Here is a 15293-nt window from a genome sequence, read left to right on the forward strand (position 1 = left end):
CTTTTGTCTTTACTCCCTGGAGATCCATTTCAACTAATAGTAATCTCACTAACACAGAAAGAAGATTTGCTGCAATTTTTATTTCATTGCCTTTTTAGGGTTACAGTTCTTAGAACCAGGCCTTGAGGGTTTTGAAGTAGAGTTCTTGAATAATTTATTGCAAACAAGAGTTTCATTGTTTTTAGGGAGAATCACTAACTCAAGATATAAATATGTAAATTCAAGTGCTGAAAGTTAATAGAAACAATGAAATGCCCTCTTGGCTGAACTTTTGGCTGTCAGGACAGAAAAAAATATTTGCAAAGAAAGAATGAAATCTTATTTCATCACTGTTAGTTTGAAGCAGACTTTTTCCTATTTTTAGGTTCACCAATGTACTGTAGTCACATGCAGTGAATAAATGATTATTGGATCTAGTTTCCTCAGTAATCTGGGAGTTAATGAATCTAAATAAGCATATATCAAAGATATTTTCAAATTCACAAACACATGGGCTCTTTGTAGTTAAAATTGTCATAAGATATTGCTGCAGAGAAGGCTCAGTAAGAGCTTGTTTTTTAAGGGCCAGAAGTAAGAACAGTGGTCAGTAAAGACAATCTGCCATTCCCTGTAGACACCTCTGCAGTGAAATACCCCTTGTGCATTTTCCAAACACAATGAAGAGTATGCTTTCATTCATCCCACAGCTGATGCAAATCCCTTTGCTCTCCCTTCCGGTGTATCCATCACTGCTGTCTTCCCCCTCCTTTCAGGAACCTTAATTCTGCCTCAAGCCCAAACACTGTTAGTTCTCATTACCCAGCTTTCTGAATGACAGCCACTGGCATCTGAAAAAGAGTTTGAGTCTCAGTAGCAGAGAAGGGTCCCTTACAGATATTACCAACACGGAGCATCACAAGCCTTGCTTTTTGGCTTTCCTTCATTTGCATGTCTTGTATCCCTCCTCTAATTCTGAGTATGTTGAGGTGATGATTTCCCAACCTCTTCTCAATGCCCAAATTAGTAGAAGTGGGTTTTGATATAATTTAAAAAAAAAAAAAAAAATCAACTATCAAAAGATTTGAAGTACAATTGCAACACTGGAGATGTATGATCTTGCTATTGTATCTTAATAGTAAACATGAATAATGGCCTTTTCAGTCCCTTGAATTCTAAAAAATCTTAGCAATTGGATGTTTTTACAAAAAAGATTAGTACTCAGTGTCATAATTCATCCAGCTATTTTTTCATGTTTGCTTCTATACCTGTTTCCCTTTATTTGACAACTGTGTCTCTTAAAAAAAGAAAATTATTTAAATCAATCTGGGACTTGTTTATTTATTTCTTTACTTTTAAAACTAGAAATATCAACTCTGCAGGACTGCAGCTGGGGCAGTTGGAGTGGCTGAAGAGCTTCAGTGGGAAGCACCTGCCTGACCCTGCCTTCCAGCACTCCAGGAAAACTCCGGGATGAAGCAGCCTTGGTTGGTGTGTGGTGTTCCTGTGAAGTGCTCAGAAAACATGGCACACTGAAAGCAAATGAACAGAGCCATTAGCAGGAAATGAGGAGCAGAACAAAAGAGACAAAGGCAGAAGGTTTATTTTGTGTATAAAGGTAGGAAATTTATGTACACATGCACAATGCAGTTGAGGATACAGAAGTACAAAGAGGAAGAGAGCAGCATTTCTGAGGCCAGGGGATGTTTCATGATGACAAGGCATTAGAGGAAGGAAAGAATTCAGTAACAGGGGAGTGTTTCAGTAAAAGAAAGAGTGAACTGATGCCCTGCTAATAGAGTTTAGATTAATAACTTGCATATTGCTGTAAATTCATATAAAACCTGTGTTTAATATTGCATAAACACTCATATCAAGTGTCTAGTATCGGATAGAATCTCTATACAAATGGATTATTTTTGTTTTCACATTTTGGATTTAGGTCTAATGTCAGACATATTGTTATTACATTTATTGCTTTCTACCTTTCTTCAACATTAAGACCATGATGATATATTTGCTTAATGTAGTGTGTCCTATAATGCATATTCTATAAAGTACATATTGGTTCAATTTAGTTATTTGGAAACTGAACTAAACCCAGTGAGAAAAAAAACCCAAACCAGTCTTCATTATTTTCTTAATTATAGTTGTTTAAGAGGGGAAAAAAAAAAAAAAATTGGAACAAGTTTGGTTAGTAGCAGCACTTTTTTCATTTGAATTTTTAAAATTTCTTATTTCTTAGTCTTTAGTTAGCATTCTGAAATAGGACAGTCTTTATTTCAAGTTGTGATTAATTTTTCATTTTTCATTTTAGTAATACTGAACTAAGTAATGTTTTTAGTAACAATTAAATGAAAGCTACAGTTTGGAATGAAATTACCAGCATAGGATGTTATTATTTTAAATTTCCCCACATGAAAGCAATTTTCCAAAACTGTAATTCCCAGTATTGCATGTGACTACCAGTAAGATAACTAAACCTATATCTGACTATATATATAGTTTTGTTTCTGACACTACTACATTAATTTCATCTCCAGTGCATTCCCATCTAGTGTTTATTGATTGCTCACAAGGAGGAAAGGACTTTTTGTGTAAAAAAAAAAAAAAAAAAAATTATATATATTGTTTATAATTATTTTTAATAAGAGTTTAACAACAACAACAAAAAATTCCCTAATCACTTTTCAGGTATGACAAAGGCAGCGAAGAAATTACCCTTGTCTACAATTCTCATAGGTAAATACACTGTGCTTAATTTTCATACTAAGGCAGCTGCTAGGAACAGGAATATGTGACAGGGATGAATCATAATTTTTTCCACAAATGTGGAGAAGTTTTTGGTTTTTTCTCCTGCCCCCCTAAAACAGGAGTAGGGTTTTTAACAGCACGAATGTTGCTGCACTTGTGCACTGAATGGTACTCAGAAAAATAACAGACTGAGGGGCATTTATGGAAGGTGGAAAATAAAAAAATAGTCTTGATCCACTCGCTGATCCATATCCTACTACAGCAAAACAGAAATCTTAACATCTCACTTAGACACATTTCAGGGTGTTCTAATGTCACTGGAGATTTAAAGGGGGATTTGCTTTTCCTGGATGCACCAGGTCCAACCCACAGCGAGTTACGGAGGACTGATGAAGGAACACAGTCAGGTTTGAAGTGAGGGAGACTGATATCAATGATTTCAAGGACTTCTCCAAAAGATCACTTGTTCCTTCTGGAGTCAAAAAACCTCCCAGTCTGGTGTTGGTCTTCCTTATAACCCTGCTACCTGCCATATAGCTGAATAACAAAACACCACCCTATACATGCTTCTTCTTTCAAATCTTCTCAAGGACACTATTTAAATTACTAAAAGGGATAGAGAATCTATGTAAATATAATAATGAATGTTCACATAAATTATTTCACCATTCATATATGGGTTTTTTGTTGTAAAGAATGGTTAAAAAAACCCCAAACTCCTCACTTTTTACAAATATTTAGTATTTAACATTGTATTTCAGTTGTCTGCACTCTCAAAGGCAACTACAAAGATATTTTGCTATAATATTTTTGTTAAATCTCCTTGTGCTCATAATTTTTAGGTCAGTTTTTTATTTGTTTAATAATCTATGGACTACTAACCTAATTACCTTGCTTGCTTCTTAAGAAGGAAAAATCCCATCTGTTTTTTGTCTGATGACACTGATCTACTAATAAATAAAACAGATTTACTTAAATTTATAGAAATCTTTAAACAAACAACAAATCTGTGATTTTTCGAGTCTGAGATACTTACTGGGCCTTCTTTAAAAGAGGAAATGTTGGTAAAGATTAAGATGGCTGTATTTTATCTCAATATAGTACATTGGGGGTGCAGAGGCTACTGGAGCAGAGGATCAGGATTAGTGATATCGGTGCAGGATTGACACTAATTCAAATGGATGTGGGAGCCTCCTCAGCATGTTGTCAATTGCTAATCCAAACCATTACCTAATTCTCCAAAAATATCCTGCATGATTTCACAGGTGTGAGGCCTCACTGCCAAAGGAACAGCAATAAACATGGTGTGTGATGTAAAGATAGCGACCACCTGGAAGATTTAATTTAAGATTAGAATTATTGAAGGCTGTGAATCTTTACCACTCGTTGCTGTAGGGTTTGAATGCCACCCTCAGTAAAAGTGACATTTGCTTTGCCTGTTGTCCCACTGTCACCCACTGTCCATGTGGTGAAATGCTCTGGTGAAGATGGGGTGAACTCTTTTAACATCTGCCAGCATTTGTTCTAAAATTGAATCGATTAACTAAACCAGATCTGAAGCAATTCATAGAAAAACCATTCAAAGAAATATAAAACAAGTTTTAAAACTCTAATATTTGTACTACTTTGCTAAGCCAGTTAGTCAAGGCATCTTCTGCTGCAATAAAACAAAAGTTTAAAGACTGCTCAATAATCTTCCTGATCGCCCCACTCGACTGCTGGCTCATCGTCCATTCGTAGAATGAGATAGGAGAGAAGCTGAAAGAGATTCTGCCACAAGAGCAAAGAGACAAAAAAGGAGAGGTCGCTTACATCGATCTCACAGCGGTCGCCAGCAAAGTTCATGTCGCACAGGCAGTGGAACTTGTTGAGGAGATTCTGGCAGAGGCCCCCATTCAGACACGGGTCGGAGCTGCACTCATCAATGTCCTTCTCACACCTGCAGGAGAGACTGCAAACAGTCAGCCTCTGAAAGCGGGCATCAAATGCCTTGAACAGGCACAGTTTTAATTCAGAAGCTTTGCGGGGAGAGGGAGAGGAAGATGCTCTGGGGTACATTTCCACACGTGTTTATGGTTTTATTAACTAGCTGATTAGCCCCACTCAAACCCCAAACTTCCTGTGTGATTTTCAAACGCAGATAGTTAAGCAGGTAATTTCATCTCTGTAAAGCACTCCATGGTTAATGGTGCTTAGCAAGGTGCTATGCAAGTTTTTGTATGATTTCAAAGCCAGCTCTGGTGCAAGCTTGCTTGTCCTTTTTTGTTGTGTTCCTCTGAGGAATGGTTTTTCCCCTCAGAGTCCCCCTGAAGCCTGTGCTATGTAGTTTAACCCTTCTTCCCTATCATACCTACTCCTGACCCTATTGGCTCAGGGCCAATATCTTTCCTTGGCCCAAAAACTAGATAAACCGCTGTCTCTTCCTGTTCTCTCTTCTCGGGCTCCTGGAACATCACATCGAGAATAAAGCTTGGACGGAAGCCTGGGGGTGAGAACCACTCTTTTGAAATCTTTATTCTGTCTCTATGAAATATATTTCCCTAAAACCCCTGAATAACTGAGCTAGTGAGAGCTGGGGGGTGGCTAGAGGGAAGTATATTTTCAGTTGGCGCCAGGAAGCTGAGGGCACATTTTCCTTCTCAGTAATCTGGATATAAGTCAAACAAATATGTGTTTTTCCCAGCTGAGTGCTCCTGGAAATATTCACCTGTTGGGGGGGGATCTTTTTTTTTTTTTTCCTCCTCAAGTTGGAATCCCAATAGAACTCAGCACAACTTCCTATCCAGTCTTTCTGAGACAAGACCCAAAAAAGGTAAGAATGGTGCAGGACAGGTTTCATAAGCCTTAATAGGTATTGTTAAATGTTTTTGAGCTAATTCTGGCGATACAGGAAATTTGAGTTATAATTTCTCAAGGCAGCCAATGGAACGATAATGAGGGATGTGTAAGATTGTCTGAAAGCTACTGATTTGGTGATTTTCTGCTCTGACAATGTTCAATTTAAATTCCCTGCTCCCTTCTATAAAATAATGCTAACAGTTAATCCTTTTTTTTTTTTTTTTCAGGTAAAAGTGCAGGTTTATACTTGGAGAAGAATGAGAGAAATTCTCTCTCATTTATAAGGAATTATTTTGTTCAATCATATTCAAACCAAGCAAGAAAATTTTAATCTTACATCAGAGAAGAACATTTTTATATTAAACATTTTTACTCTATTAATCTAAATTTCTTTCAATAGCTACCTTAAATGAGAAACTATATTCATATACTTCAAAGAGCTAAATTATTTATCCAATGTATAGAAATTGTACAGCTATGACATTACCTATGCAAATTTTCAAAAAGCCAACAACCTCTCAAACCTTCCAGGGAATCAGGTGCCTGAATCCAACTGACTTTCAGGAACACTTAAAAACCTGACTCTCTTTGTGTAATTTTGACAGTTCCAGTCTGAATTAAATGACAAATTTGTTTTTGAGAGAGCCCTATCTTCTTCTATGGAGATTAATCTTTACACATTTCCCTTTACACCTGCTATTAAGTTCATTGGACTTTTTTTTATGTGATCCCAAGTAAATTGATTGGCATAGAATTTCTCCATACTGTGCCCAGTGGCTTTCTGAGGGCTGAAATATTCTCTTAAAGGAAAAATGTCTGCTTTATCAGCCTAATTAATGCATAAATATGCAAAGGGATTTGGTTTTCATTTTCTTACTAACAGATATATTTGAATTTGGTCTTAAAAAAAAAAAAGGGGGGGGGGCAGGGGAGGATGAAATGTTCCCATTTGATCTAGTGAGACCTCCGAGCACAGAAGTGGTGCTGGTTTATGGTTTGGCAGCCTGGAGGAACAGAGGGCAAATGGTGCATTTTAGAGCCTGGAGAGGAACTGCCAGAGCCAGTTACCGCGCAGCTCGCCGGGCACAGGCTGCTGCTCAATACGAGAACCTTGGGAACCGTAAAAGAGAGATTATTGCCAGCCAGTGGCATGGATGGAAGGAAGGCTCACTCCCAAAGCTGCAGTTAGCAAGTAGGCTGGCAGGGGAAGGGAGAAGGAAAAAGTGCTTTCCTGCTACCTTGAAGTCCCAAGAAATATATGCAGTGCAGAAGTGGCTATGAATATGCTTTTACTTCTTAAAATTTTATTTTATTGTTTCCTTTCCCCCTTGTTGAGTATTGTGAGGTGGTACACAGGCGACCTGGCTGTTAGAAGTGCAATTCAAGCGTGTCTGCCAACTACACTGTGCATTGAGTGGGTGGAAATCTTCATTTCATGTCTTTTATTGCCTACTGTACTCTTTCCACAAAATCAGTGGGCTTGTAAGTTTTTGAGAGAATGAAAACCTTTTGTTGGAAACTCCTCTGTGTTACAGCTTGGCCCTGTTGAACTTTTGGATATTGCACTCTGACATAATGCTACTTCCATCCAGAGTATGTACAGTTTTTCCTGTCTCTCTATCCAAAATGCCCTTACCTGTTCCGGCCATGACTGGGACAATGCCTTCCTAGGTTTCTGCAGCACCTGATGCCCTGAGCCTCTCAGCCCTCCCTGCTCCAGAGCTCTTTGAAGGCCAGTGTTAAGTGTGAACTGTGGTACAAGATACAAATTTCGCTGTGCAGAAGGTCCTTCTGTTCCAAGCTAAACAATAACATGTGCAAAGTATTCCTTAATCTCTTCAAAAAGTAATCATTGTTTTCACACTTCAGCATTCAGTAAGAGTGTGGTACACCATGCCGCCAGGTATGCCACCTCTTACCATCCCTGTGATAGAATAGATTGTATATTCACAGCACAGACCTGTGAAAATGAAACAGCTTTGCATATTCATGTGCCAGAGTATGTAGCTGGTTTATGTATATGAGCAGGATGTGTGTGGTTGTGTGCCCACCTATGGAAAGGTAACATTCTAACTCGTCATATGGAAATTTGACACAAGAAGAAGAAAAAAAAAAAAAAAAAAAAAAAAAAAAAAAAAAAAAAAAAAAAAAAAAAAGGCGAAGAGAAGCAAGTGTGCAGCACTGTTTAAGAAATAATACTCTTAGTATGATAATATGGATTACTGGTGCTGCATTGAAGTAAACCTTGCTGCATTCATTTATGATTTTTGTCTAAAACCACAATACGTTAGACCCTCAGAGTCACTCTAGCAAGGAGCTGCTGCCCTTGAGCAGCAGCTTTGTCTGTATTTCTGCCAGAGGGCTGGCTGTTACCCTCTGGACTCTTTTGGAACAGCTTTTGGAAGAGGTGCTCCCCAGTGATGTGCAGGCAAAGCCTCTCACCGTTCTCCCACAAACCCCGGCAGGCACATGCAGGTCAGCTCGCTGCCAAGGTCGGTGCAGTTGCCGTAGTTGAAACACGTGAGGTTCCTCTCTTCGTTCCCACAAACTGTGTAAGGTAATCTTCGATATCTGGGTGAACAAGAAGGCAGCAGCAGTTATTTGCACTGTTCTTGTTTCTGGATGTCTTGTGCTCTCTGAGCTGAAGCAGGGGAGCAGGGTATTGCCCAAAGGAATGAGAGCTGGAACTCAGATTTAAGGCTCCCAGGAGCCTTAGGAGGCCTAACTTTTAAAATTTTCTTTTCCAAGTATTTATTGGCAAATTAATGATTCATTTCGCATTAAAAAAAAAAAAAAAAAGAAAAAAAAAAAGGACATCACTCTATTTACATCACTAATGTGGTTCTGTGTGATGCATGGACAGCTTAGTATAAGAGTTGAAAGGAGACAGTCTTAACATACAAGATAAATAATATTGGGCCACCATAAGGCATCTTCAAATCTGAGGATGTCCTCTCTACTCAGAAAATGTCAACAAAACCTGTCATTTTTAGTAATTATATCCTAAAAGACCGCAGTTGGGTAGCATAAAGATGATTTTGCATCCTTTGGGCTGCAGCAGACTGGATTTGTTGGAGGCTTCTGAAGGAAGGAAAAGGATTTTGATTTCTTGGAGAGGAATTGGACATGCTTAGTGGGGAGAATTTTATGGGTATGCAGGGAAGGGCAATTAAAAGGAAAAGTCTGCAGCCTTTCTAGAGGAGAGTCTGGGAAGAGTCTGCATGTGAGCAGTGTCAGAAGCTATGGCAAAAGTGGTCTGTGTGGTGTTTGCAGCCACCAGGACTGAGAGTAAGCTGGGAGGAATAGACCAACCCAGAAAAGCTGCTGGGGGTGGGGAGAAAAACAACTTATTTTCCTATTGTTTTACCAACTCTGAATTCCTGTATTTATAGCTCTAGAGCTATATTACTCTAAAAAAATATTGTTTTAGAGATTTAAAAAACTTAAGATTTTTTTTTTTCCCCTGAAAAGAAGATATGGCACATGTATTTTCGATCTCTGGAAGATTTGTAATCTTGTCATGAGAGCGCTCATCGGGCCAATGTTGGCAGCACAGCAGGGCAGCAGAGCTGAGCCTTGTTCCTTCAGTCCTTGCCTCATCAGTCTCTGCCTGAGCTGGCAGCTCTCTACTGTCTCAGTCCTCATCTAATTCATCTGTACCACTTTCTGTACTCTACACAGATTGACTCTGCAGCCATGATTAATATAGGGACAGATGCAAAACATCTGTGTTTAAAACAAAGACATTGGTGATATAAAAGCCCTTCAGAAGAGCCCTGACAAAATCATACGGATCAGCCTTGTTTACAGTACCTGCAAAACCTCCCCGTGAAGTTAGCAGCACACAGGCAGGAGTATCCATCAATCTCATCAACACAAGTGGCCCCATTCATGCATTGGTGGCCATCGCAGTCATCTATGTCCTCCTCACAGTTCTCCCCAGAGTAGCCAGGCTCACAGCTGCACTCATAGGAGGCAATCCCATCTGAGCAGTTCCCGTGGATGCAGGGGTTTGAGGAGCACTCATCAATGTTGACTTCACAGTAGGTGCCAGTCAATCCATCGGGACATACACAGCGGTAGGAAGTGTACAAGTCTTCACATACTCCCCCATTCATACAGGGGTCAGAGCTGCAGAAATCTACCTGCAAACAGCCAGTACGAGCAGGGTTTGCAGATATTTTGAGAAATTGCTCCTCTTGAGGTTTTTTAATAGGGATCTCACCATTTTCAAAGTACGAGAGGTAAATGCCACTGATTTCTATGGTGCTCATGCACCCTCGCAGGCCATCCAGGCTGTCAAAAGCCTTGTCAGCCACATAGATGTCTGTCCCTTCTCTTAAAAAGTTGAGGCTTCCTGCAGCAGCTGTGCTGGTTGCCGTGTCTTTGTTGTTGTCTATATCCATGTGCCATCTGGAGGACTGGGACAGGGGCTCCACCATAGAGACCGTCACTTGGTGCCATTTGCCATCGCTCACAGGCACTGAACTCGCAAGGGTCAGCCTGTAGAAGCTGTTGCCGCTTTGCAATTGAAACAGGAGTTTGGAGTTGTGGATGCTGATGATGACAAACTCGGGCTCCCTCTCTGCATACAGCAGGATCACGTCGGTGTCCCTGGTTCGAAAGCCAAAGATGATATGGGTGAGGTCTCTGCTGATTTTCCCATTGCTTCTGTAAAATATCGCACTGCTCCGGCCGCTGAACACTGCATTAGCAAGACCTGTGCAAAGACAGCAACTGAGAAACCAGGCCAGTTTTACACCAATACACGTGGAACAATGTCCCTCCAGTGCACATGCCATATAATTGCTTTTGGGTTTGCTGAAAGACAATCAAATTGCACCAGTGTTTTAGTTATCCCGGTCTGCCCCTCATGGCTGTGGAAATTACAGGGCAGCATCAGCTATAATGACATCCAAAGTGTGCTGCCTTGCATCATCTCAGGTTATCACTCTAATATACAATTCTACATGACTGTTATCTCTCTATTTCAAAAAAGACATACATTTGTCACTTTATGATTGTTTTCTAAGTACAGGCAGCTAGTTATTCCCCATGACAGATCAGGATGGGCTGAACATTTCTTCCCAATTCCTTTTTTCTTAGGTGTGTCTTAAGATGTTTTATGAAGTATCTGATTGGATCCCAATTTCATCTCACCGATGCAAAAGGATGAATGTAGTGGAAGTCAGATGATGGAAAGCCCCTTCAAAATCCCTGTGAGCAGAGTCGTGCCTGTCATGTTCAAAGGCAGCTTCTCCTGGTGGGCAGGCACTGCCACAGCCCTGTGCTGGTGGGACTGGGAGGGCAGCAGAACTCAGCTCGCACTGCTGTGAGTGAAAATTGATGGGCAACGTTGTGGCAGCTTTATGGACATCTTCACAAAGGTATTTGACACCTTTCATTAGCATGGTTTCTACTAAAATGCACTTACTCACTGGGCTGTAAATTTAAATGTTCTGAGGTTTCTGAGGATTATAGACAGGGAGGAGGGACAGGAAGGAATGTCTTCTGTCTGTACTTCAGAAAAAAATAGCTTTGAAAGATCTGAGATAAGATGAGTTTCTGAACTATCTCTGGGCTTAGTAAATCTTGAGGAAAAGAACCCTGGGAGTCTCAGTATGAATTAATTGACTTCATATCCTGATACCAAGGCAGCAGAGGTGTAACTGCATTTTCTGGTGCTTTCTCATAGAAAAATTCCTAAGAGGAAATCATACTAAATTAAGTAATTAATCATACTAATATTAAAATGAAAGTCAGAGTTTTTCACGATTATTCCTGTTTTTTTCAAATATCTCAAAAACCTGCTGAGAGAGATAGAACTCAGTGCCCAGGAAAGCTGCCTTTTTTTTTTTTTTTTTTTTTTTTTTTTTTTTTTTTTTTTTTTTTTCTTCTGTTATCCTGTGTTTAACAAGAAGAAATTTATCCTGCAGCTAAGAATACAGCTAGTTAAAAATGCAGTTCTGTAGTGCAGGAATTCTTGAATATCTATTAGGGAAACTCCCTACTGTTGCCACATAAGCCAGCAGAGAAATCTAAAAGGGATGACCTTGAGTCATTGAAAGAGTAAATGAACATGAGTTCAGCAGAAGGAAAGTTCAGGTGCTTCTCACTTCACTGTCTCCGAATGTTTCTGTTCTACCCTAATATTTATGAGAGAATGTATTTTGATGTTATCATTAAAGACATCTCTGAGAGAAGGAGAAATTGTTTTAATTTCAGTTACAATTTTAAGCCATCCTGCAATGCTGATCCTAACAATCTGCACAAAAATAGTATCATATTGGTCTGTCTATGATAGAGATCTTTTGTTGACCAGCCTTCCCATTCCTAAGAGTCAGCCATTCTGACAGCTTCCATCACACTGAGTGGGTATTTACCTTCTCTCACAGCTTTTTGTTAGGGCTTTCTTCAGTAGCAAAACAAAAAATATTTCTTAAAAATCATTACTTGCTCTTTTCAATTCTACTGCAGGAAGGGAAGGAGAAGGAAAATGGAGAAGGAAAGAGATGTGCAGGGTGCCTAATGAACCTAAGGCAGCTAACGGTCATCAGTTTTCAGATGGACTGCTTGGCATGCAGGTGCTTCTTAGGGAGGCACTGCTTGAACAATGGTACTGCAGGTATTGAGGTGACTTTCTCCAAAGCTATTCAAGATTTAAAAAAATCAAATTATGCAATGTAAGTTATGTAGCTTGTCTTTTCAGGAGGATGGAGAACATTCTATGGTTAATCCAACACAGGATATCCTCTTATCTCTCTGCAGTGCAAGTGTGAGGGCAAGGTACTCATCTACTGGACAACCTTGACTACTTGGGCTGAGTAAGTCAAAATCAAAGTTCCCGTAAACTGGGGACTCAATGTCTGAGTCAGGGGAGCCTGGGGAGAATTCCTGGCTTTGGTAGGGCAGACTCTTCCCATTAAAATTACTTAAAATTGACATAATGATTATTTTAATACAGAAATAACATTTGAATGAACTTTAAAGGCAGTGAATACTTTGTTTCAAGGAATTGCTGCTGAAAATGTCTATTGCTGCTGATCTCCAGAGATGATTGGAACAGCTGAAATGTACCTACATTCAAATCCTTGGTGCACCAGCTGGCATTGTGCTTCATGAGGACAGGGCCCAAGCTCACACCACTTAACTTCCTCACATGCCTTCCCCACTGTGTTAGGGGGGCACGTGCAAGTGAAGTCATCCCAGATTGAATAGCACACACCACCGTTGTGGCAAGGGTTGGACTATGGGAAAAGAGAAGAGAGAACCTCAGTATGAATCAAGGCTGTTGGAAACTCAACTCTAGGCATGGGGGACTCTTTGGCAAAAAAAGAAGTTTTATTTTTATTTCAGGTGGAAAATTATGAAGACCAGTATTATGACAGTACAGCATGTTCAATAATTAGTGAAAAACAGTATTTCAATCTCAAAATATTTTCATTCTCCCCTATACAAATATATTTTGCTTCTGATATTCATTATATGCAGCATAGCTTAACAAAACCTGCTCTTTCTAGCATTTTTGCATGCTTTCCTAATCATTATAATCAAATAACATATGAGAACACACTAAAAACATAAAATAAATTCCCCACTATAAGCATGTGAAAATGCTTCTGAAAAAATGTCATTCTTACCTTGCAGAGGTTGTCACCAGTGCAGCCTTGGGTGACATTGATCAGAGTTCGGTTGATAGGAGGATTCGGTGGGGTGGTGATGGGGAAGAATTCCAGTGGCTGGTTATTCACTCTTACATCTTGGATACAGCCTTTGAAATACCTTCCATTTCTATCTGTTTCTGTGTTATCTGGTAGGCCTCCAATGTAAAGAATATCCTTACTTTGGATGGTTAGTGCTGGACTAGAAATAAAGCCTAGGTAGTGAGAGGACTGGAACAACTCCATCTTATTTGGTTCTATTTTTAACGTTACTAGGTAAAAGTTTCCATCATCCATGGAGTGTTTCCCTAATAACTTCATGGAATTTGGAGCTAGCATGGTCAGTTTCCCACCTTCCAAATAGACTCTCATGTAGAGATAAGTGCTATTTCTCAGAGCCAGTAACAAGCCAGAAGATTTGCGTGTTCGGACAAACATTGATATGATGAAGTTCTCATTCTGAGTGGAAACAACAGGAAAAGCAGCATAGCCTGAGGAGTCCTCAGATCCAAACCGGCCTGGAATGTACTCTTGAAGGTTAGAGAGATGGGAAAAGGTAAAACAAAAAACAAGAGAGGGGAGAAAAATAAAATAGTTAGGGCCAAATGACAAGGGAGCCAATGATTAAATAACTATTTATGGTGATATTTCTGTATGGTAGTAAGATGTGCTTGTTTTTATGGATGAATAAAGACTAGATCCAACTGCAAATAGCTTCTATTTCCAGATTCCTGCTGGCTTCCATGGCTGTAGCATTAAGCCCCAGTGCAGGACCAGATGTTATATAATTGCGTACATTTTTCCTCTTTATCACGCTCTGTGTAATGCTGTGTTTTCAAGTAGTTAAACAAGGACAGATTTCTACAGCTTCCTGCATTGGTCCTTAGGAAGATCATTTTGGAAAGAACCTACCTGCTTGGATCCTCTGATGACCATGGAAGTTAATGCAGTTTTGGGATTTTGGTGATATTTTTTGCACAGATTCCAGTCACAGAAAGCTGCTAGGCAAAGACCTCCTGTGTGAATAGATCACCTGTGTGGTGTTGGATGGGCTCCCCAGTTCTCTGACAGACTTTTTGTTGCTGGGGCTCAACATTTGCTCACCTACATCAGCTTGTATCCAGTCATGAATCCTGCTCAGTCCCTGAGTGCCCACAGTGCTGTGGAAGAATCATGATCCAGGACCAAGTAAGTTTGTTTTGGTTTTTGGTTTTTTCTTTGTGTTTATCAATTAAAATGATTAAACCAAAACCATCTGTCTGTCCTTTACCCCTTATTTTCTGTAATGATTTTCAGTCTTTTAAGGATACAAAATATGTAGCCAAAATGGTATTTTATTCTGATGAATCATCTCGTTAAAGAACAACAAAGTGTTTCTATTTTTACACTATATGTTTTGTGATCTTGTCCTCAATATTACAGACTTCATTTCTAAACAGTTTCAGGAGCTATTTTCTGTATATCAAATTCCTAGAAAGAATAAATCAAGCTTTTTAAAAATGCTCACATAGCTAAAGATTCAGTTGTCTGTTGTGCAGTAAACTCCTGGAGTGGGATGTCATAGGCCAACTTTCTGCCTGCAGAACTGCCTTTTCTTATGATTGCATTAAAAAAAAAAATGACAAAAGGAGGGGACTGACCATGAAGCCCCAACAGACCCTTAATAACCACACTGCACTGCTATGTGGTATGGTCATATTATTTAGCAACAGGAATAAATCCCATACTTGTTCCTAAACAGAGAGTTTCTTAATTTAATTTGAAATAGTTTATTTCTATGAATAAGATTTCCTATATATCTGCATCTACTTGTTAAACAGACTTAATACCTCAAAACACCGATTTCAACAAATAATTATTTCTATATACAAGAGTTTTAAATTATATCCTCTCTTAAGGTGGTACTGGAGAATGAGACACTCTTTTCATGAGGGTAAAAATAAAAATTCTGCTGAACTGAGGATTCCAAAAGTGCAGTATTAGAAAGAAGCCTTGATCTCCAGAAAGGCATTTCATGTTTACAATTACCTTGTCACATTTCTCTCTATTTATAAACATACACAT

At 39.3% G+C, this 15293-nt stretch overlaps 1 protein-coding gene across 2 annotated transcripts in view; it reads right to left on the bottom strand.

Annotated features, from left to right (window-relative positions):
• Positions 1–15293, bottom strand: part of CRB1 (crumbs cell polarity complex component 1) — a 99538-nt gene that overhangs the window by 21910 nt on the left and 62335 nt on the right. For both annotated transcript variants that reach the window (XM_040073201.2, XM_040073202.2), the window contains exons 7-11: positions 13209–13759; positions 12650–12815; positions 9382–10288; positions 8011–8139; positions 4543–4669 (exon numbers count right to left, since the gene is read on the bottom strand). In XM_040073201.2, coding sequence (XP_039929135.1) covers positions 4543–4669; positions 8011–8139; positions 9382–10288; positions 12650–12815; positions 13209–13759 — 1880 coding nt within the window. The remainder of the gene's footprint in view (positions 1–4542; positions 4670–8010; positions 8140–9381; positions 10289–12649; positions 12816–13208; positions 13760–15293) is intronic.

The sequence above is a fragment of the Hirundo rustica genome, chromosome 9 (genome assembly GCF_015227805.2).
Source record: "Hirundo rustica isolate bHirRus1 chromosome 9, bHirRus1.pri.v3, whole genome shotgun sequence".
NCBI lineage: Eukaryota > Metazoa > Chordata > Aves > Passeriformes > Hirundinidae > Hirundo > Hirundo rustica.